The following is a 24,984-nucleotide window of genomic DNA, read 5'->3' on the forward strand; positions in this document are numbered from 1 at the left end:
TTGACAGCGACGACACAAGGAGTACTTCAGAGCGAAGCGAAAGTTGCACGACGCAGAACAATTGTTTCTTGAAGGAAAGGCAGGCATTGGAGGTACGAGCGGAAAGCTTGAAACAAGACGCACGTGATCAGCGTGTTCCCAAGGCTGTCTGGGCTAACCAGTCACCAAAATCCACGGGAAACCATGGCCTACTTGGGTTCTGGCGATTTGAAAATTCAAATTTTCTTGCCATTGAAGCCCGATCGAGACTTTCGGCGGCCATATTGTAAAGTGGCGTGAAATCGCACAAAAAAAAAGCTGTGCGCAGGTAAACAGCGGCTCGCCTCTCGCCTTTAAAGCACCAATGAAAAGTAATGGAAGCACACATAAGGCTTATTGTTACTCTGTCCCGGCCGTCATGGAGCGATAGGAATTACCTAATTTCAGAACTCAGAGTGAATGTGACGTGCACTCTAATACCTTTCCGGTTTGGAGCCACCTCTGATTTGATGCGAACAATTGGGCAACTTGGAGGCAATGGGCCAACACAAAGGGATGGCTCGTACCGTTCCGGTATCAAACCATTCCCTCTACCCCGTAGCAGTCAAAGGATAAAATAGCGTCATGTGCCACTGGGTGACGTACATGTGAGAGTTGGAAAAGCAGAGTGATGTTATGGTGATTGATAGTGACTGAATCGTTGCTGATTCCACTGTACATTTTTTCAACCTGTGGCACATGGGCACTGTTGACCTCTCAGCACTTGAGTAGATGCGTTTTATCAGAAACCACTACGTCCGTTGATTGACAAGTCATCTTGAAACCAAACAAGCAACAAGAGCCTGTACAAACACACCAACACGGCCCCAGTCAGCATGATCATTGTTGAGGCGAGGTCGAGAATTGTTGAGCACTCTCTTCACCTGCCTAGAGATACAAAATTAGCACAAAGCGCCATTCTTACAACAATTTTTTTACATTTAGCACATCAACTTCTCCAACGGCTTCCGCCTCACGACAACAAAAACGATATGATAGGTTATAATTATATATTTGAACTTCAAAATGCCGGCTTTGAGTATCAAAGCCAAGTTAGCCCACGCGGGCACATGCGTAGTGATGGTCTCCTGATGCATATCATTAATTATTATTCTGTGCCTAGTATGGTCTGTAAATTGCATTTTGTTTGCACTGCTGCTACTGTTGCCTTTATGTGCGCTGCAGTAGCTAGTCGAATGCAATTTGGTTGTCTTTTCCTTTGGACAAGAAGTGCTTTCCTTGTCAGGCTGGTAATTTCTCTTTCTTAGAAGGGAATCAGTTGTGTTCGGCTGCGTAGTCAAGCGCTGAGCTGAAAGCGCTTGCAAATTTACAACTTCGCTGACGCAGCGAAGGATCGCGCTTGGTTGAAATTATTTATTTGTTGCGTGGGTAGATCGGGGAGCTCCTCGTCGCAGTCGTGCATTTCCTGGAGTTCATGAGGCCAAGCACGGACTAATCGTCGCCGAGGACCAGTTGTTTGCGCGTCGACATAGCGCCTGGCGTTGACGCCAACTCAGGACTGGCTGTGATCACCTGCCAATACTCTAGCCAAAGCAGTCGACAAGGAGCGGAGGTGTGTACATCGACAAAGTAGGCTGGTGGTTTTCAACATGTCACTACGACTTTGAGTGAGGGACGATCGTTGATCATCTACGTATCAGTTGTGTTTGTCAAACGCTTGTGGCCTTCGATGTGGATCTGAAGATGTTATGCTCACGGTGCGTTCGTTACGCACCATCTCTGCCTACACACGGTATTCCACTATCTCAGGGAAAAATCCTGCCTCCAGTCGTTCTTGGTATAAAACTATTCCTGCTAGCTGTGCTGGCCTGCACAGGAACCAGTACGCTGCACAAAACTAAGTGCTTATGTTATCTTTTGCTTGGTGGTTCGTGGCACGAGTTGACGTGACGGTTCTGCAGTTCTTTGACCACCTCAGCATCCTAGTCACCACTGGCGCCGAGAAGGTGGTTCGCTCATCACGGTGGTGACGGTACTTCGCATAGACGTCGACTGCTTGGAGCAGGTGATGTGGCTACCTGACGAGCAGTTCTCTACTATTCTAGCGGCTTTGAGTGAGTGGTTCATGCGCACTCGCTGCCCACAGCGGGATCGGCTGACCATTATCGGCATCCCGTCCTTTATCGCCGCCCCGGCGGTTCCTCCTGGCAGGTCTTTCATCTGCCGTCTCACCGATTTCAGCTGCCCAGCTTCGTCTCTTCACTCAGTCCGCACCGTTGCCACAGATGCCCACTTGGACATCAACTGGCGGCGCTTCTTTGCTGCGAACTGGACTGGCGGATACTTTTTCCATGATGTTGAGTGATCACAATCCCCTGACCTTGAGCTAGGCATGTCTACCGGCTGCCTCTGTTGTTGGTTTTGGGTTTTCAATGGACCATGGTTTGTAGCATTGGGCCGCTGCGATGCAGGCCGCACCTATTATGATTACTTACTTCCGAGCACTGGTCACAGCATTAATGACAGAATTCCTGCTGCCCGCTTCAGCCCAAGGTATATACCCATGAACGACACCGTTCGGCATGTGATTCGTCAATTGTCTGCTCTGCCCTCAGTTCTGGATGCATGGTATGCTCACACTCGTTATCCGAAGCGGGGTCTGCTGTCTTCCATCGGCATCCTTTCACTTGCTGCCGTGGTGGTGCCTCCTGGTCGATGTTGGCTTGCGTGGCTATTTTGTCGGCCAGTGTTTTTTGGGACGGTGGTGCCAGGCCAGCTGGAGCCGTGTTATCCACCGTCAGGCTCTCAACTGTAACCAGGTGAGCTCTCACTTCATGCGCATTGCTGGGGCAATACTCCTGGCGGCCAGAGATGTAAGTGAATTGGTGATATGACGGGCAGGGCGGTGGCAAAGTACGTCTTCCGAGCGCTACATCAGGCAAGTGGTCGGCATGCCACCCCAATGGACAAGCAGACTAGCATCTCTACATGACAGGGTGTGAGTGAAAATGTCTCGGTTCCGAGCACTGGCCCCCGCAGCCTGCAGCTATCCAGTACAAGTACCTTCCCCTAGCTCGCTGGTTTGAGTGCGGCCAGTGACGCGCTAGTTGAGGACTCCGTCTCGGAGCGTACCAAACAAACGTTAAGCCTGGTGTTGCTGCATATTTAGAGTTCTGCTGTACTAACTCCGTTGTGGCACTTTCTCCTACTATTGAAACTACTGTGCCCTTCACCACTAGTCTCTTTGTTGTAAGAAGTCTGTCTTTGTCATCAATTCGCGTTTACCTAGCGGCAGTCCACTGCTACCTGTTGTGCAATGGGGCGGCAGTGGATGTTTAAAGTCTGCTCGCCTAACAGCAGTGTTGCATGGCATAGAGATACGGCAGCCCCCCTCAGCGTTGGCTCGGAGAGAGCTTTCGGTGGACGACTTGATCCATTTCCGGCGATACTTGCAACGTTCAAATTATGCATGTGTGGTTCAGACTATGCTGTGGGCAAGTGTAACTCTAGCCTTCTATGACTTGCTGCGTGCCAGTGAGTATCTGGCGCCTTCTATTCAAACGTTTGACAGCCACAGAGCACTTGTGTGCGAGGCTCTCAGTATTGCACCCGACTCGGTCACGTTGCGGCTGAAAGTCACTAAGACGCGGCAATCCGGCGAAGGTGGAACTGTCACAGTGTCTTCTACTGGCGACGAAACATGCACGGTACTGGCAATGTCCGAATTCCGGCGCACGACAGCTCATGCCTACAGCTCTAAGCCTGTGTTCGATTTTGCTGAAGGGAATTACCTTCCTCCGCCATGTTTGAACAAGATACTTCGTCAGGCTCTCAACTGCAACCAGGTGAGCTCCCACTCGATGCGGATTGGTGGGGTGACACTCCTGGCGTCAAGAGGTGCAAGTGAAGCGGTGATACGCTGGGCAGGGCGGTGGCGCAGTACAGCTTCCAAGCGCTATGTTCGGCAGGTGGCCGGCATGCCACCACAATGGAAAAGTAGAGTAGCATCTCTACGTGACAGGGTGTGAGTGCAAGTGAGTGTTATGCCTTGCTGACATTTATTGATTCCGTGACGATAGTCGGTACACAGATCCCATCATTTAACTATAAGCATTAGGTGTGGTTTGCCATTGTCACTCAAATCGGCCGTGATAAGCAGTGTGATGGGTGCGTTTGGCTCTAGGTGTCTGTTTTTGGGAGGGCCACGTATACATGGCTGCTGTGTTGCTGCTGCAATGTTGTGGCAGCGGCATCTTGATGTGATAGACTGATGTTGTAACAGTGTACCCATTTGCTGTTGCTGGGTACCGTAGTTTGTCAGTTGTGCCTGTTTGAAGTTGCCAGGCCAGCTTGTATTGGTGCGTTCCCTTTTGCTGTGGCCGGGACACCATGTTTGTAACGGCGTACCCGTTTGCTGTTGCCGGGGCCGTGTTTGTACTGGTGCGTTCCCGTTTGCTGTTGCCGCGACACCATGTTTGTAACGGCGTACCCGTTTGCTGTTGCCGGGGCCGTGTTTGTACTGGTGCGTTCCCATTTGCTGTTGCCGGGGCACCACGTTTGTAATGGCGTACCCGTTTGCTGTTGCCGGGGCCGTGTTTGTACTGGTGCATTCCCGTTTGCTGTTGCCGGGGCACCATGTTTGTAACGGCGTACCCGTTTGCTGTTGCCGGGGCTGTGTTTGTACTGGTGCGTTCCCGTTTGCTGTTGCCGCGGCACCATGTTTGTAACGGCGTACCCGTTTGCTGTTGCCGGGGCCGTGTTTGTACTGGTGCGTTCCCGCTTGCTGTTGCCGGGGCCGTGTTTGTACTGGTGCGTTCCCGTTTGCTGTTGCCGGGGCACCATGTTTGTAACGGCGTACCCGTTTGCTGTTGCCGGGGCCGTGTTTGTACTGGTGTGTTCCCGTTTGCTGTTACCGGGGCACCATGTTTGTAATGGCGTACCCGTTTGCAGTTGCCGGGGCCGTATTTGTACTGGTGCGTTCCCGTTTGCTGTTGCCGGGGCACCATGTTTGTAACGGCGTACCCGTTTGCGGTTGCCGGGGCCGTGTTTGTGTTGGTGCGTTCCAGTTGAGTTTGCTGGGGCACCATGTTTGTAACAATGCTGTTGCCGGGTGACATATTTGCCAATTGTGCTTGTTACAAATTGCCGTGCTGTGCGCGTTATGAGGTGATAAGAATTATGAGCCATGCATTGGCTTGCTATGCCCAATGCCAATGGCTCTTGCTAACACGGCAATTTGCTATCATTGGTGATATTTCAAAGAGTGACAAATGTGAAGAAAAAAAAGATAATGGCAAATCCCCACGACTAGGTTCTATGCTTGGTGTGCTGGTGCGAGCAAGTTTTGCATGCATATTGCAATATGGAATACATGCGTGTGTATGCGTGTGTATACATAATATTATTATTCTTGGCCACAGGGCCTAGCGTGTGTGTGCACGCACAACTGGGTGTGCGGTGGCAGGTGCATGCATGTGGGGTAAGTATATCTACTAAGCAACGAGGGCGCAGAAGGAGAGGAAAAGTTGAACAAAGAAGGACACCGAAGAGCTGAGAAAGGAAGAACAAAGAACAGGCATTGATGACAATGGGGGTGAATCATGACCAACAATCTGAGACCAATATGATTGTACAGAACACACGCCAAAAGACCAAGGCAACCGCACCACCTACAAATCACGCCCTGACAACCCGGACTCTTGCGTGCACCACATACCATAGGTGTCACCCATCACACCAAACGCACACGTACACTAGACAATGTATGACATCAAACAACAGACTCTACAAGACAAGAACCATGTTTAATAAAACGTGACAGTAATAAGCGATCCTGACTTGTGTTACCGCTAAAAGTCGTATTAGAGGAGTAGACTGCAAAGCAACTTACTGGTTGTGCTCCACCATGTTAATGAGAGTGTGCAAGCCCCATTAGAAATTCAACTCTCACAGTATTATAATTCTAATTCTTTGGCAGTTCATGTTCATGTTCATGACCACTGATGCTGCAGAGAAAATTTCAAAAAATTAAGCGTGATAGTTACACAGTACATTCGCTGATCCACAGAACAACTGTTCATACTCACGTAGACATTTCGTGTTACAAGCTACAGGGCAGTTAGCTTTTTTCGAGCTCCGTAGTTTTTCGCAGGTTTTGTAGGAGCCAGCCGTCAGCAGGCCGGTCTGGAGCAGGGTAGGGACTGGATAGTTTAAAATTAGGTAGTAGATAGTTAGAGCGTTCCAAAATGCCCACATCCGGTGAAAATCGCAGTTGGAATTCGGTCTCTCCGAAAGTTCTAAAGAGGAACACGGGTACTTTCCACGTTCCACTGCACACGAAAACCCTCGAAGTTGCTGAGGCCATGATTGAACATGGCTACACCGACCTGATATCCGTGCAGCTGACTAGTAACTTGAGCTGCAAGGCCACGTTTCATTCCCGAGACACTCTGACACGACTTTGCCGAAACGGTTTCCATCTCATGTCAGTGGAAGTGCGCGTCACTCAACTGGTGCCTGATTCCGTGGAAATCCAAATCCACGATGTGCCCATCTGGGTCCAAGACGACGTTATTATCAAAAGCCTGGGTGTCTTTGGATCGGCCGTTGGGCCTCTTCGCCATGGATTTGTCAAGACGAAGTCAGGGCTCGCCATTGCCACTGGTGTCCGCTTCGCCACATTCTCTCTTCGCCCCAACATGCAGATTCCGTCGTATGTGAAAACATCTACGAACAACTTGTTTCGTGTACGCTACGAAGGCCAGCCTGCAACCTGTCGTAAATGCTCCCAACCGGGACACATCGCCGCAGATTGCAAACTCGCCACAGGAACGACATACGCGAAGCGAACCGCGCACACCAGAACAAGCGCAACTGCAACTGTCGGAGTGCAACCTGGTGAACTTACCGTACAGACCGGAGTCCAAAACGAGTCGCCAGACTCGGCACGCTCCAGCAGCAGCACTGCCAGCAGGCCCAGCACCAGCCCGAGCACTCTCTCGAGTATTGGATGTAGTACGAGTGCAACTCCTGTGGGGTCAAATGTTGGAGAACCCGCAGTCAGCACTGGAGTGTTCGAAACGGATTTGAATTTGAAAACTACGGAAGTCGATGAGGGGCCTACTGAGGTTACTTCAGCGTTGAAAAACCTGACAGATACTGAGCCAGACATGTCGTCCGCACAGGGATCGCTGTCAAGCATGACAGCACACCCCAGGACTCCCCTCGCGGACGTCGAAGTAGACATTGCAGAGCGAGATCTAGAACGGACAGAGCGACTCCTATCAGAAGTGGCATCAAACATCAACACCGAAGCGATCCACACTTGGTTCACGCCTGAACGTCGAGGCAGGAATGCCAGCACTGAGTCCTCACCAGAGTTGGCAACTGGGGTGAAGAAGAAGGATTCCCGGAAACCAACAAATCTAGCTCCAGGCTCACGATTTAGTCCGCTTGCCAGAGTCTGATCGTGACTTGAAAAAAAAAAAAAAAAAATGCAGAACTATAACTATAATGTAACACCCACAGCACCACCTACCTCCTCGACCCAGTCACTCAGTGTGGGATTTCTGAATGTGTGTAGTGTTCGGCGGAAGGTAGCAGAAGTTCAAACGTTCATCTCAACACGAGGCATTCACGTTCTCGCAATAGCCGAGACATGGTTGACTCCGGATGTGTCCGATCAGGAGTTGTCCATCCCGCACTTCAAGCTATACAGAAGAGACAGACCTGATCAGCGAGGTGGCGGAGTTGCTGTGTACTGTCATGAGTCACTGGCTGTTCGACAACGGGCCGATTTAGAGTGCGAGCTAGAGATGCTGTGGCTGGAGATTCTAGCCCCGGGTCGACATGGAACGCTCCTCGGCTGTTGTTATCGGCCGCCAAATAGTTCTGCTGCCTACTGGACCGCACTGGATCAGAACATTGAGCAAGCTGTTCAGGGATGTCAGCAATCCACTGTGCTACTTGGCGACTTCAATGTTGATTTTAGCAATCCAACTTCTCCATCTGCATCCCCTTTGTACAACATTCTTTCCCACTACAATCTCTGCAATTATGTTACATCTCCAACACGGGTCACGGCAACATCATCCACAATGCTAGATTTGCTCCTTTGAACCTCCCCATTGGATGGTACCTGTGAAGCAATACACTTAGACATAAGTGATCACTTTGCTGTGCTGGCCCGGCTGAACATTCACACACACCAGCACGTGTCATCGTCAGTGAAAACCACCAGACGTCTCCATCGAGTAAACTGGGACAGTTTCAGTATCGACCTCCAGAGGAAACAGCAGCAAGACTTTGATGCCCACAGCAATATCCATGATATGGTTCATTCTTTCACTTCTTCTATCATGTCCACACTAGACCAGTATGCACCATTGGTACCCCAGCGTAAACGCGCACGCCGCCCGTGCCCCTGGCTGACGGATGAGCTTGTGGGTGCAGTTCGTAAACGTAATCATTTACACCGGCTCCTCATGAGAGATCAAGCGAATGTACAATTGCGTGATCAGCATAGAGAAGCTCGGGCCATGGCCCGTCGACTCGACAGGAAGCTGCGCAACCAGTTCTTCACTGAACAATGCCGAACGAGTGACCAGCGAAAACTGTGGAGAGTGTTGAATGTCGTAACTGGTCGTCAAAAGAAAGCCCAGGTCCCACAGGCATCCCTACAGGATCTCAGTGTTACATTTGGTAGTGTCGTACATGACCCAGCGCGTCCCGCCACTCTTCAAGCTCCCTTGGGACCAACCCAACAATGTGGTTTCTCTGCTTTCCAGCCGGTCGCAGTTTCTGCCGTCGAGTCCTGCTTGAGTTCTGTGGACCCAAATAAGGCGACTGGCAGTGATGGTGTGCCTGGCCTACTTCTACACAAGTTCTCCTCAATATTGGCACCCAATCTCACCAAAATTATCAACTATTCGCTCAGAACAGGCCAACTTCCTTCCACCTTCAAATCCTCACATGTCACCCCTCTGTTTAAGGGTGGCGACCCAACCTCACCTACAAACTACCGCCCAGTTTCCCTGCTACCCATCATCTCCCGTATTCTGGAGGCATTTGTAAAGAAACAGCTCACCACCTATCTCGAATCAGCCCAGCTTCTACCCACCAGCCAATTTGCCTATCGTAAACAACACTCCACAGAGGATGCACTTGCCCTCGCAGTCAACAGATGGTCTCTAGCCAAATCTCGACGAGAGTACACCCGAGTTGTGTTCGTAGATATGTCGAAAGCGTTTGATCGCGTTCAGCACGAGCGTCTTCTGACTGAACTCTTCTCTCTTGGCATATCTGGTACTCCACTCACTTGGTTTGCTGATTACCTCTCAGGCCGCTTCCAGCAGATCAGAGTTCAAGGACATCTCTCTCCTGCCGTTTCTTGTTCTCGTGGTGTCCCACAGGGCAGCGTTCTTGGTCCCCTGCTATTTGTCTTGTACACTAGTACATTGAGCACGATCCTGCCACCAGCGGTAAACCACCAAGAATTTGCGGATGACATTACTCTCGACTGCTCAGACACCGACCCCACTGAAGTATGCCGAACCCTCAGCCACGCAATCACAAGCCTCGCCACGTGGCTAGAAGATATAGGTTTGCTGCTGAATGCAGCAAAAACTCAGCTTCTCTTCATAAAGCCCCGTGGCGCAGATGACACCCAGCCTGAGGTGTTCTGCCATGCTGACAAACTTGCTATCACACCTTCGGCTAAGTATCTCGGGGTAATACTCGATGAGGAGCTGTCCTGGAAGCCCCACATTGCACACCTGAGCCGCAAGACTGCTAGGACCATTGGCCAGCTCTGGAGGCATGGCCAAGGACTCAGTTTGCGCGCCAGACGCACTTGGTTCCTCAGCATGGTCCTCTCTCAGCTATGCTATGGTTCGAATAGCTTTGTTCCTGGGCTTTCTGCCCAGTTGCTTGGACGTCTGGAGAAGAGTTTCAAAGCCGGCATTCGTGCAACCTTGCAACAGCGCTTTCTCACCCCCACCGCACCGCTTCTGGCACTTCTTAGTATAGTCAGCCTGGCACACACATACACTCAGAAAGTTCTAATCTTTGTACACCGCTGTATCAATGGATACTGTAGCCCACTCCTACAGCAACTCTTTACAACGACTGCTCCAAACACCGTCCTAAACGATCAGCGCATCACTAGGGGCCAAGTTTCCAACTTGCTCCAAGTCCCTTTCCTTCGCGGGCCTGCTGGTCGCTCGAGTATGATGTTTCACGGCAGTATTGCATGGAACGCCCTCTCGGCTGATGTAAGATCGATAACTGCTGCCGATCAATTCAAGAGAGCCCTATCTGATATTGACGTACTTAACTTGTAAACTCTATGCCAACAGTCCAACACCCCTCGCCGTACTTCATGTTCCCTGGACTGCTAAAAAGTGTCCCCATCCAACAAAGTCTGCCAATGTTCACACATATATTCTCATGAAATGCTTCCACTACATTTTATTTGTTATCACATTATAAAAAGTTCACACAAATTGAGTGTCAGCATACACACAATGTCATAACAAACATTTCTATAATAATAATCATACCGCTTGCATGTCTTTATCTCTATACATTTCCTCATATAATTTTCTTCATTTTTCTGTGAGAACCGGACCTATAGGCCGGTAAGAAGGCAATCATGCCTGTGCAATTGGTGAAGTAAAATAAAAGTCAACAACAACAACGTAGTGCTCACTGTCTCTAGTGTTATCACGATCAGTACATAATATGCTGTCCTGTCTGACTGAGCCTCAATATTGATATAGACACTTAATGCACTGAGATCTATGAATATGTATCTGCATGGAGGAAGCAGACACACAAGGGGAGGCACACTCCATGCTCACAAGTGCTGCCATGCATACATCAGTCAGTATAATTGCCTGCAAGACCTCTGATCCTATGACATACAGACTTGACTGGAGATCCACTGAGCACAGTAGCAACCTTTGAAAACGTTCCCTATTACCTGCAGGGATCATGAAAATCTGCTCATCCAAGTCTGTTATTCGTGTTGTGCCATTAATCATACATTGATGAACTGCTCTACTGCAAGTGTCCACTGCTCATAGCAACACATGAAACAGCACTCCAATAGTAAAACATTGCCTAGCAATCCAAAAATAGAGATGATGGGTTAGCCTTCAGGCTAACAACAGTTCGTGATAAGAATGATGCACTGCCCTCTATCGCGCACGTCAACTGAGTTTGCTTTAGGTGTGCTTTCAACGGCTGCGGATGTGCTCCCAAAGCACCTTAGTTAGCTCTTGCTGCGTTGACTTTGGCTCACGCTTTCCTTTTTTGGTTCACTGAGCAGCCATGCATGGGACTCTATGTGCCACCACCCTCCCATTCACATTATACTTCAAATGAGAAGAGCTTCCATTAACTGGTGGTGGCTATGCTGCTACTATCTGTGCTTAAATCACACACTATTGGTCAGTTGTTTTGTGACGTAAATAGTATAGTCATTGCATCCGGTTGCAGGTTTCATTGCCGCACAAGCATCAGCGATTGATTTGGTTGTTTGCAATGCCAATTGCTTCACCCTGGTTGGCTGTTTGCAACGTGGATCAGGAACCTTTTCACCTGTTCCAGGGCACTGTTGCGGCTCACTCATGAGCAATTCATGGCCAGCAATCGAGGACATCTGAGAGTTGTAATTTTTGTACTCCTCCGAGGTGTGATTTTTGGCGTGCTGGGCCAAGCACAAGGAAGCCATCTGCAAAAAAAACTGCAGAAAATGGTTGTTGTTTGATCCTTTGGTGTATTATTTGTTTCTAGTCGAAGCTAGTTGCTGTTTGGAGCAGAAACGCTGAAATTGACTATTTTCTGCATGTACTCATACATGTACTCATGTACTCATGCATGCAGTCTCACTCGTATTTTAGCTCTTTTTTCTGGAATGGATGCTGCTCTGCGCCCCTCGGTGAACATTTCCTGCGCCCGTGGAGCAGCTGAAAAGGACCACTGGTATGTCTGGTTCCTGGTTTGAAAGTGGAGAGTCGACTTTTGTGCCTTAAAAAGGAGTAGAGAGCGATGAAGGTACGTCTGTGGCTTATTTTTGAGTGCTCCTCGTACATTTTTGATCGTGATAGAAATTCTCAGACCAAAGTCAGACCAAAGTCAAAGATGATGGCCGTACAGTTTTCTTGTGGATTTTTTAGTTTCACCTCGTATCTATGTCAGTATTGTGATGGTGAAGTTGAGAGGGTGGTTTTCTTCCTCTAGGCTTCGTTCGGCCGACTTTGCTTCGTCCTCGTTGAAAAGTGATCCTGAAAAAAAAGGTCAATTCGCAAAATTATGTTGATTTTCAACGTACGTGTTGACATGCGAATGTTGGCTATGGCCTATTTGCAATGCCAATTGCTGCACCAGTTAATCGAAACCAGCACACTGGTGTAGCCAGACTATGCTTAAGCCGTGTTATGAGAATACACGGGTATGCATACAACTTCACTCTGTGGCTTTTCATTGCACGTAGTCCCTCGGCTATCTCTAATGTACTGTTAGGCCCACAAGTAATTACATGTAGTTCATATTCATAAGTTCATATTCATTAGTTCATATTCATTAGTTCATATTCATTAGTTCATATTCATTAGTTAATGCATTAATCAGTTGGCCTGGGTAGCTACTTGCACGCCCATGTTTGCCATAGCTACCCAGGCCCTTTATATTGCGTTGCTCTCTCTTCAAAACTCTCTCTTCAATAATCTCTCTCTTCAATAAGCTCCCTTCAATAATCTCCCTCTTCAATATTCATCTTGTAGTCGTTACGTTCGTCCTGGTCTTAGTCATCCCGTCTCTAATAAATGTCGTTCCACCATCCTACCTGTTCCGTCGTCGTCTGTCTCTTGTTTGGACTCAACAGTACCTTAGGACCTGATTTCAACTTTCATCAAAATGTGACATCAAAGTTACTCAAAGAAAACGCGACCGCGATCGATCGTGAAGGCAATGAAGTCAAAGACGAAGTCGATCTTGAATTTTGTTGTTTCCAGGTTCGATCGATCAATCAATCGATTGTAGGCAGTCAAAATGGCAATTAAGGATGTGAGTTTGTCGGTGTGCCGCATGCGAACGCGTCTCTCCTAGATGAGCACGACTAGACGTTTTTTTTCTCATCCAGGAGATACGCGTCTGCATGCACTCATGATAATGAAAAGCCGAATTGTCAGTTATGAAAGCTTTTTTTCTTGGAAGATCAAACAAATCATTAAGCAATCTACGAGGAGACAATAGTCGTAAAATGGCAATAAATAAGATAAATTGTGCACTCATAACAACAGGAAAAAATGAAGAAAGTTAAGTTCCATAACGTTTTCTTGTGACTGTCATCAGTGGAACGCCGTCACAAATATAGAATTTGAATATAGTGTGAATACACTATATTCACACATTGCAAAGGTGCAAACTTCGCCTTTTGTACTTGCTGGCTGCTGTATTTCTACCTGAAACCATATTATAGGAAAACAGAGGCCACATGCCACGTACTTCTCTTTTCTCTCCGAAACTCAACACTTGCAAGCCAGATATGAAAGAATAAAAAAAATCATCAGTCACACCACCGGGACTCGAACCAGGGACCTTGCTATTCCTGGTTGGAGTCCCGGTGGTGTGGCTGATGATTTTTTCTTTCTTTCATATCTGGCTTGCAAGTGTTGAGTTTCGGAGAGAAAAGAGCAGTACGTGGCATGTGGCCTCTGTTTTCCTATAATACTTTGATATTCTCCGTGAAGTCCAAATTTGAAATTGAAACCATATTAGCTACGTATTATATATATATTTACCAACCACACAACAAGCCGACCTGTTTGGGAGCTATTACGCGTTGTATTTCCAGGAGATAGGCAACAATTGCCGTATGCAATATGCAATATTCTGGTCCAATGCCAGAGCTAGTATTGCAAGCACCGCTGTGCGTTAGTATGGCCAATGCCGACACTAACTGGGGCAACAATTGCCCGGCAAGAATTCAGACGTGTCAATACACGAGCATGCAGTAGGGATACACTTGTGGGCGAATGTAGGCGCACTTGGCTCAATGCCGGCCTGCCCACGATCATTACTGTTGAATTCAGATGTGTCAATACACGAGCATGCAGTAGGGATGCACTTGTGGGCGAATGTAGGCGCACTTGGCTCAATGCCGGCCTGACCCACGATCCCTACTGTTGAATTCAGATGTGTCAATACACGAGCATGCAGTAGGGATGCACTTGTGGGCGAATGTAGGCGCACTTGGCTCAATGCCGGCCTGACCCACGATCCCTACTGTTGAATTCAGATGTGTCAATACACGAGCATGCAGTAGGGATGCACTTGTGGGCGAATGTAGGCGCACTTGGCTCAATGCCGGCCTGACCCACGATCCCTACTGTTCTCCCTTACGGGATGGCTTAAAGGATGCACTTGTGAGCGAATATAGGCGCAATTGGCTCAATGCCGGCCTGACTCACGATCCTTACTGTTCTCCCAAAAATACATGACCCAAACAGGATTTATCGGCATTACTATTTACAGCAATAGATGCGAGCGCCGTCCAATGCGGCTGCCCATTAGCATAGTGGGCAATGCGCTCTACGTACCGGATCTGGAACAACGCTGCTGGCACTGATCAGTCCCTGGGTGTAGCTTGCCCTGGCGCGGGGGCGACAAGCGTCCGGAGCGCTGCAGCGAAGCGTATGTCGTGCTGGAGCTGTCCGCCAGGCCCTGGCGGATGAAGTACATGGTTGCGTCGTCAACTGCTGAAGGGTGGACTGCGCTGGTTGTGTCGGCACTGCGTCGGCAGTTGGGCTGCGAGTCCAGAAGCGTCGACAACCTGACCCAAACAGGATTTATCTACATTACTATTCCACTACAATTGATGTGAGTGCCGTCCAATGCGGCTGCCCATTAGCATAGTGGGCAATGCGCTCAACGTACCGGATATGGAACAATGCTGCTGGCACTGATCAGTCACTGGGTATGGCTTGCCCTAGTGCGGGGTGACAAGCGTTCGGAGCGCTGCAGCGAAGCGTATGTTGTGCTGGAGCTGCCCGCCAGGCCCTGGCGGATGAGGTCCATGGTTGCGTCATCAACTGCTGAAGGGTGGACTGCGCTGGTTGTGCCGGCACCGCTTCGGCAGTTGGGCTGCAAGTCCAGACGCGCTGACAACCGGACCCAGACAGGATTTATCTGCATTACTATTACACTGCAATTTATGTGAGTGCCGTCCAATGCGACTGCCCATTAGCATAGTGGGCGATGTGCTCGAAGTACAGGATCTGGAACAATGCTGGCGGCACTGATCAGTCCCTGAGGTTGGCTTGCCCTGGCGCAGGGCGACAAGCGTTCGGAGTGCTGCGGCGAAGCGCATGCCATGCTGGAGCTGTCCGCCAGGCCCTGGCGGATGAGGTCCATGGTTGCGTCGTCAATTGCTGGAGGGTGGACTGCGCTGGTTGTGTCGGCACCACTTCGGCAGTTGGGATGCGAGTCCGGCAGCGCTGACAACCTGACCCAAACAGGATTTATCTGCATTACTATTACACTGCAATTGATGTGAGTGCCGTCCAATGCGGCTAGCCATTAGCACAGTGGGCAATGCACTCAAAGTACAGGATCTGGAACAATGCTGCCGGCACTGATCAGTCCCTGAGTGTGGCTTGCCCTGGCGCAGGGCGACAAGTGTTCGGAGCGCGGCAGCGAAGCGCATGTTATGCTGGAACTGGCCGCCAGGCACTGGCGGATGAGGTCCATGGTTGCGTCGTCAACTGCTGGAGGGTGGACTGTGCAGGGTGTGTCAGCACTGCGTCGGTAGATGGGCTGAGAGTCCGGAAGCGCTGTACTCGAAGACGAGTAAGAGACTTAGCAGGATCATTGCAGAGTCGCCGTTGGGCTGAGAGTCCACACCAGCCGGTCTGTCGAACGGAAGGGGGAGGATCTAAGGCCAAATGGTTGTGCCTTATCTACATGGTACGAACCTTCCCAAAAAGGCCAAGCCGGGGCCAGACATGAGGGGAAACAGGCCAAAGCCGCCAGGCATACTTCGTGTCAGCTTTAGAGAGGAGAGCTCAGCATCAGGGACCTAAATTTCCGAGCCATCTTCAAGATTATGGGCTGGTGCGAAAACAGCTCTGGGGGCCCTGGAGGGGTGTGCTGCTGCGTAAGTCGCACAATACGTGCTCCAAGCGTCGGGAACCTCCTCCCGACTAAAGTCTCCCAGGCCAGGGATGGGGCTGCAGTTGCCTCGGCTAGGTTCTGCTCCGCTGCCGGAGCGGCCAAGTCCTCGCGTACAGTAGTCTGGAGCCAACTTCAACTCGAGCAGGCGAGTCTGCGGAGTAGGTTTTGTTCCTGTCGGGTCTAAATAATTGCGGGATGCCAATGCGTTTCGCAGCTCAGCAGAGCGCAGTTTGGCTGGACATCGCTCACTGACAGAGACATGGTTTATCGGATATTGATCAGAAACTGGCCGCGATTGTCAAACAATTTGACCGTCAAGGCAGCAAAGCAAAGAGCGTTATGGCTGGACATCGCTCACTGACAGAGACATGGTTGATCGGATATTGAACAGAAACTGGCCGCGATTGTCAAACAATTTGACCGTCACTGCTTCAGCGCAGCAAAGCAAACGAAGCGTTTTGGCTGGACATCGCTCACTGACAGAGACATGGTTGATCGGATATTGATCAGAAACTGGCCGCGATAGTCAAACAATTTGACCGTCAGCGCAGAAAAGCAAAGAGCGTTTTGGCTGGACATCGCTGATCAGAAACTGGCCGCGATAGTCAAACAATTTGACCGTCAACACAGCAAAGCGAAGAGCAAGAAACAACAGCATGGCGAATTGGAGTAATGCGCATGCTCCGCACAGTCCCGTGCGGAAACGCGGGAATTCGGAGTGCGTGCATGTTATGCATGTACAAGTGTTGCTTATGGCAAGGATGTTGGTGTGTTGCTAACTCCACTTACCGTGCCATGCACGGAAACTTATATATTATATATAAGTGTGTGTTTTAGTTATTACATTTTTATGCGACGGCATTCCACTGATGACAGATATGAAACATTTCACTAATTCTGTGATGGACAAAGAAGAAAAGTGGATAATAATATCGCGGTTGATGATGGACAATGATGGAATTTCAAAAAACCCACTTGACTCAAGTAGTTATTGTACAACTCTCATCAGGAAGAAAACATTGTTCTAAAGAACACAAATTAGGCCAGAGGACTAATATTTTGAATTTCTTAAGTGAGAAATAACGCCTGTAACAAGGCTTTCATCCTCTCCCTGACACTCTCCTATCTCAACTCACTGCCTGCATCTTTGCTTCCTGTGTTGTACCCCTCTGTACTCTCATCTTGCCTGTCCAATTGCCTATCAAGCCTGCTGCAACACTCTGTTCACCTCTCTGTTGACTGTATTCCTTGTTGTTGGAACATTGCACTCAGGAACAGGATTCATTCATTTTTTGTTTTTAATGGTTTAGGGCGAAGATCTTGCAGTTATACTTACCAGGAAAACAAATGTGTTTCTCTTCCAGGTCCTACATCAGGATGGGTCTTACGTGAAAACGATTGGTAACGGTACTATCGGTACATCGTATGGTGTTGCAGCACTGTCTCTGCCCCAGCATGGTATTTGCTATGCTGTAACCGATGTCAATGACCATAGTGTGAAAGTAAGTTAGTGCTTGTGTGGTGTTTATTGCTGAGATTTTTCAGAATTCTAATGTGATGGTTGCTATGATTAGCCCCAAAATGAACTTTTTCTCTGTTCTCACAGCAGAGAAAGTAAAAAGGTACTGAATAGATAGAATGCTGTAATCGGTAATCAAGATATTGAGCAGCTAATACATTCAATAAATGTGTGGGAGAACTGGATGTATAGGGACCTTTCGCATCTGCTGCGAATTGACTGAGAAAGGAAAGTTTGATTCGGCTCGTCCTCGTTTCGTTGAAAACAGATCCAGGTTTCGCAAGTCGTCATGCAAATGTCCATGGCGACAACAAATACGGCTGATAGCTTGGCGTACGCATTTTTACACACACGCACACGTAGAGTTAAGGGAAAAATGTGTACCTAGCAAAAAGGTGTATCTGACGAATTTGGAGCCTGCCCGAATGAAGAGGTTTCCATTCGTGAAAATGAGCTCTCCGCAGGGACTCTGACGAATCCTCGAACTGAGGTGACGAATCAGCATTCGTTTTGTATCTGTATGTGTGGTGCAAAAGGTGCCATATATCTTTTCTAAAACCAATCCTTTGCCCAACACAACACGAAAACCTCTTGGTGAAAAAATATGTAGTACAGATAATGCAAGTTAGCAGTGAAGAGAGAAAGAGAAGAACAAGAGGAAGAACAAAATCACCAGCACTTAGTCCAGGAAAAGACACGTGGAACAATGCATACAAAAGGGCGGCAGAACAACCAGTAATATCTCGTCGTGGCTGAAGCAGCCAATGCAGCCACACCCACCACGAAGTGCATGAAATAAATCTGAACATGAAGTGAAGAATATAGCACACGCATGCCAAATGGTACCACAACAAATTCTTCAGTACATTATCAAAATATTTGTTTCTACACATATTGGCATTGTATTGTCAGAAACAGTCAAAAAAATGCTGATAGCTCTAGTGACATCCAACATCCGGGTAATTAGCTCATCATCACGTGTACGAGTCAATTTCTGTAATGACCAACTATCACCTGCCAAATTTCCAAATTCATACAAGTTGAATCTCTTTTTCACTGGTTGGCCTACATGACCCTCTATGATATTTTCGCAAAGGGACCCTCCGTTCATTGGCTATTGGACAAAGTCAAATATCTGCCTAAAGTATGCACTGAAACAAGGAACAAAAATTAATGACTTGCACAAAGATCTGAGCCGTGAGTGAGACAGAGCAACTCTCACCTAGCTCAGTGCACCCAGCATGCAGCAGTTATTGTGCCTGTTAACATCGATGGACACGAGTCATAAAGTACAGTCCATGTGGCTTTACTTTTCTGAACTTTCTACTAGTTCTTCTCAATTTAAGTGGTATGATGCTCCAGTCTGGTATGAAGACCAAAAAATCAGCCATAGTTTTGCTATTGTTGATAAGGAAGAGGAGTCATACTCGCAGACACAACGAACAAAGAACAACGGGAACGGGTAGTTGGGAAGACATTTATTATAGGTGAAGAGACGGTGACAAAGACGAACGAAGCAACTACATTATGAAAAAGAGAGAGCGAGATTGAGTGAGTGCGGCAATATGAAGGCCATGTGTAGCTATGGCAAACATAGGCTCGCAAGTAGCTACCCAGGTCAACGGAACAAAAGTTGACAAGAGGAGAAAGGTGAGTACGAGTGTGCATGCAGGTCAGCTTGGAAAAGGTTGTAGAACATACGGGAGGATGTACCTAACACAATTCTAAATGGAACAACAGTAAAGGATAAAACAGTTCATCTGAACAGCCCCAGGACAATCCACAATCACAGCAAATGATTATCCAAGTAGCTTGGTACAATCCAACTCGTTCTTGTGGATGATTCTGTAAGTTATCATGGGAAGCATATTGTTCGAAATCCTAAAATTGAAAAATTGCAGTTGTCAGAGTGTTGGTGTTGTTCTTAGGTTTAGCAGTAGAACATCTTCAGTGTACAATCATCTGCTAGCTAGTCCTGATCGTTGCGATTCGTATTCTGACTCTTGCTTCACTGTATTGTGCCGTGGTTGTCAGTGTTGTGGACTACAGTTAAAAGTTTTGAAAGCCATATATCAGCCTTTGTACAAGCCTAATAATTATATGTGTACAGAAAGATAACATAATATGGTTGACAGTGTTCACGTAATGTGTCGGGTGTGGTGTGGTCAAGCTTGGCCTTTGGTTTTCTTTGCGAAATGTACTGCTGTTTTGTGTTCTCATTTTGTCCTTCTTTCTTTCTCTTGTTTTTCATTTGCAAGTTAATTGTTAGCACACACACTCGTGATTGCTCTCGCTTTTTAAAATTGTTAAAATTGACACAAGTACGCACTAAGTTAATTTCACGGTTCATGGCCTATGCACTGTCATAATGGCTAGGGTTAGATCACTTAAAAAATGAAAGAAGATATACAATGGAACTCTGCTTTCCGACCAGCCCGACCACTTGCGCTCGGTCCTTAGTTTACCTTCATAAGCGCGAATTCAGGACTATTCTGACATTAGACCCCCTCACTAAACCGCCCACCTCCCCAGTCAAAACACTTCTGCTCTTTCCCAGATTTTGCCCCGCCACCGGATAGAAATTTTCGCAAATCAGATATATTCGGACTTTAGGGCACCTCACTTCACCACCCAGCTTTACAATCCGAACATTTCTACTCAGTCCCGAATTTTGCGCTGCAAACAGCCAAGGCGATCGCTCTTGAGTGAAGCCTAGTTCACATTCGACGCAACGCCGACGGTATGGGACGTAAGGGCTTGTCGGGAGGGCTAAGGTGAGCTGTAAAATCCTGTACAATTCGTACGACACTACATGCAGCAGTCTTTGCGACGTTTAACGTCGAACGGCGCGAGTCATAAGGCACGGTCCGTGACGGGGTGACTTTCGGACCTATTTTCTCGTTTTTCGGGACTTTTTTCGATTATTTCTCCTTGAAAGAAGCGGAATCAAGTTCATAATACCAGTTTTTCATGAAGATTGAAAAATTACCCCTGGAAGTTGTGGCATTCAAATAATAGCCCAAGGAAATGATAGAATAGTTCATCTGTCACGCTTCTGAACTATCCCTAAATACAATAGGTGACATGAGATCTTATGTTGCTAAAATTTAACTCAAGTCGTGTTAGCCATTCTGTGAGTTATCATGGGAAGCACACTGTTCAAAATGCTAAAAATATCCAAGTACGAATCGGGAGTAGTCGGCGCACGATGCCGTCTCCTGTTCACACTCAAATTACAGCCGTTTTGTACGCTTGCGTCCCCGTCTACGCCCGTCTACGGTATGAAAAGTTGGATCGATCCAACTCTTCCCGTCTCTTCCCGATCTGTACGGTAGTACGGTTGCGTTCCCGTTCCTGGTGTTCACATTGGACGCCGTCAGACCGTCCCGTCGCTTCCCGTCGATCCTTACGTCGCGTCCCGTCGCGCCCCGTCGAATGTGGACTAGGCTTGAGTCGCAACAGTACCTGCGACCGGGAGCAAAGGTTCCTGATCAAAGTTACAAACAGCCAACCATGGTGGTGCAATTGGCGTTGCAAACGGGCAAAGCAAATGCTCATGCTTGAGCGGCAATAGTATCCGCGACTGGGTGCAATGACTACTGATTGGCATCGCAAACAGCCGACCAATAGTGTTTAATTCTAATCTCTGTTGGAACCCAGCTGAAAAGTCTGTCATACACGAGTTGTACTCGAAGTAAATCTTATCAGAGGATGTCGTATCCGTCCACATTTGTATATGTGCTCATGGGAGGAAAATCTGCGCGACGAAGAAGAACCAAACTCAGCAGGTTCACACCTTACCCATGTATATACTGAGTGAGTTCCATTGTATGTCTATCCTGACAGTTCTGTTAATTTTAATTGCAATTCTAAATGCTGATACAGTCAATGTTTGCATTCCCGACACCATCATCCTGTCCAGTGCTGTACTTCTAACCAGACATTCACCATTGGCCTGAAGCTATTCCACTGATCCAGTACGACACACTGTAGTTTTGACACACTGCATCAGTCGTATCGGCGTATTAAGCACTACAACTGCTAACCTTGGTATTCAGTTTGAATCTCACTTCCTGTCCACTTAAGGGGGTTGGGGACAGTTAGGCCCAAAAATTTAATTTCAACATCAGCCCTATCTGACATGAGGTTTGAATAGGTACAGCCTTATATTTTCACTTAGTAACATCAGTTTTTCAATTGCCTGAATAGGTCTTGCCAAAAACACAATTTTCCTTGATAACACACAATATCGCAAAATCCGAAAATTGATGAGAAATCGTCCATAACACCAGATAGGACAGAAATTATGACATAAAATTATACAGACTGTTCGAGCTATTTACTAAGATGATATCAACACCGAAAAATGTACACTTTGGTTGACGATGGCATCCAGGTCGTCATTTCCTGGAGAAGAACAAAAAGACGCAAAAAATGAAACTTTGAATATTTTTTGCAGCTTATTTTTGAGTTTGCCCCATATATGGATACTTCAAATACGTTCTATAAGTGGGTTGGAACAGGTTTACCGCGGCGAAAATAGGGTTCACCGTGCATATTCTGGAGAAAAATCCAAAAAACTGTCAAAATTTGCCTAAAATTGGTAAATTCACGTATCTATATTGCTTGTACTTCTCTGCTGCTGCTTTGGTCATAGCTTATTGGATTTTTGGCTGTTAGGTGTTGCATAAACTCGCTAGAGCCCTCGGCGTTCAGAACAATATAAGGATGGAATAGCTGAACTAGTGAATTTGCCGGAAAACCCTGGGTGCACACATTATCAACAGCTGCTTTTCTTCATGATTACTCTCCTGTTGGTACTTGGTTTTGATACATGTACATGTAGCTTTGATAGCGCTTAGCACAACCCCATATCAAACTACAATGAAAGCTGACATGTTGGAACGAATCAGACAACATTGAGTCCTCTTGTTCTTCAGCTATACGAGCTAGAACGTGTCCCCACACTGGCAAAAATGATGGTATTTTACGGTGCGTACAATTGGGTTGCTGCTGGTTCTTGGCTAGGTGTTCAGCCACCGCTAATATTATCTTCCTTGAGGCTGTCACCCGCTTCTTACCTCCGACTTGCTCCTTCATCAGTCTGGAACTGGCTGACTCACCACTTCGTTTGTAGGACAAGACAAAGTTCTTCATCACCAACCCACTAGCAGCTGCCCGCACTGCAACTGATTTAGAGAAGCACGTTGCTTGGACCAACGGTTGAAGGGTGACCAGCCGCTTTTGCTGATGTTCTGCAAACACCTTCGCCGAACATGCTGATGCAAAAGTGGCAGAGTGCTACAGGATACTGGCATCAGGGCGAGCTTCAACAATTTCAGCTAGGGCCGCAACAACAGCATCATGAGCAGCGAACTCATTCCCAACGATGAACTATAAATCAATGTGAGGCTGTAGCTTGGGAGCTCCGATATTGCGGTTTAGGGATCAGAGTGTCACAGTTCACCCAGCACAAAAATGCACACCATCGACACACACATGCGTGCACACATACACATACACACACACACACACACACACACACACACACACACACACACACACACACACACACACACACACATGTAACACAGAACCGGAATAATGGGATAAAAGTACCGGCAATCAGAATTGAAAACACTCATCATTGAACGCACTACAAAACGCAGGCCCACGCCAATATACGCACACACACACGCATGCTCTCACACGCAATAGAACACGCGCTCGTACACACACATACATTCACGCACGTGTACATACCCACCCACATGCATGTGCACACTCATGTGCATGAGTGGAGATGCCCGTATACACATGTCACACCAACATGCCCTGGGAGCGGTCATGCACGTGTGTATAGTATGTGTGCAAGGCCACGTCCACATGAGCGCATGTGCATGTTCATACATGCGTATGGTGCACACATGCACAAACATGCAGGTCAATGCAAACACACACACGCTCGCGCACGCCGCGCATACAGTGTGCTCATACATTTCCATTCCCATAGGGTGGAAATGACTCGCAAATATCATGAATAAATCTTATGAGATTGAAAAACACACTTACCCAAAGCAGCTTTGGTGTTGCTTGTGGAAGCACGGAGGCCAGGGTGTTGAGCATAAAATTCTCCATCCCCCACTGCTGACACGGAATGATAAGTACGCTGCCCAGGCCGTACCTCTTCTCTTCAACGAAATCAATGAGCGCCAGAGGTTTGCGACATCCAGGATTCTGGCACGCAGACTATCCCACAGCCAGATACCTGAGATGAACGATTCGTCGACCGTGAAGAGGGGCACTGAACGACCTCTTCGCGGGAGTCGAATCCAGTGGCGTTGGTGGTGGAGATCGCCCTTTCCGTTTTTCAGGAACTCGATCGATCGTTTGAGCTTGCGAAGCGTCCCCCTCCTCGGCTTCTTGAATCGTCCAGTACGCAGAATGCGAGGCCGCGTCGTGGGTGACTGACAGATGACTCTCCCGCTTCTTCATCTCCACGACACGTCGGCAGGAGAACCAAGCTATCCAAAAACCGCCGATGTCAAAACAAATCCGCAAGTCCACTAGTGGCTGAGCTTCTTCCTCAAATCTTGTCTCGACTCGAGCACGCGCTGCGAAGTCATTACATGGTCAAACTGCTTACTCGATTGTGCATGATCGCGTCCCATTTTTCTACTCCGAAAGGCCGATTATTTTTCAGAAAAAAAATCGGAAATCCAACATGGCGCTAACCGTCGCGAACCTCCTTAACTCCACCTCTTTTGTACCTCACGTATTCGTACCAAATTCACCACCCCGCTGTGAACGGTATGGTGGAACGTCTGCATTGTCACCTGAAAGCCATCATCACTGCCACTGGAAATCCTGCACACTGGAGTAAGGCTCTCTCTTAGTGCTCCTCGGCATCATATCAAATTGTTATATCTGGCCTATCCTCTTTAACTGCTGAGTTAGTGTAAGGAACTACACCATACATATTGCGGGTGCATTACATGCCAACAGTACTGAGCTGCCACTATCCACTACAGAGTAGGTGTGCCGTTTGCTTTGTTCTGCTATGGTCCGTCTGCAGCCACCACCTCACTTGACTAGCAGTTCCACTCTCTGCATACCCGTCAGCCTGCCATTTCTCTTGCATTAGTTTGTTCATTATGATCCAATGCAGAATCCCTTGCAAGTGCCATCCAATGGTCTGTTTCACTTTTGAAGCACAGTCCAAAGTACTGCTCCGTCGAAGTCAGTGGGCGATCACAGTTTATCTCTGTTGATTGCTTGAAGTCTGCTTTCATGGACTCAGACAATTGTCG

General features: G+C 47.9%; 1 protein-coding gene across 1 annotated transcript in view; it reads left to right on the forward strand.

Moving 5' to 3' along the window:
* Positions 1-24,984, forward strand: part of LOC135813187 (tripartite motif-containing protein 2-like) — a 238,245-nt gene that overhangs the window by 163,820 nt on the left and 49,441 nt on the right. Inside the window, exon 15 of the mRNA XM_065326404.1 lies at positions 17,520-17,657. Within this exon, the coding sequence (XP_065182476.1) occupies positions 17,520-17,657 (138 nt within the window). The remainder of the gene's footprint in view (positions 1-17,519; positions 17,658-24,984) is intronic.

This window comes from Sycon ciliatum, chromosome 3, assembly GCF_964019385.1.
Source record: "Sycon ciliatum chromosome 3, ocSycCili1.1, whole genome shotgun sequence".
In the NCBI taxonomy this organism is placed as follows: Eukaryota; Metazoa; Porifera; class Calcarea; order Leucosolenida; family Sycettidae; genus Sycon; species Sycon ciliatum.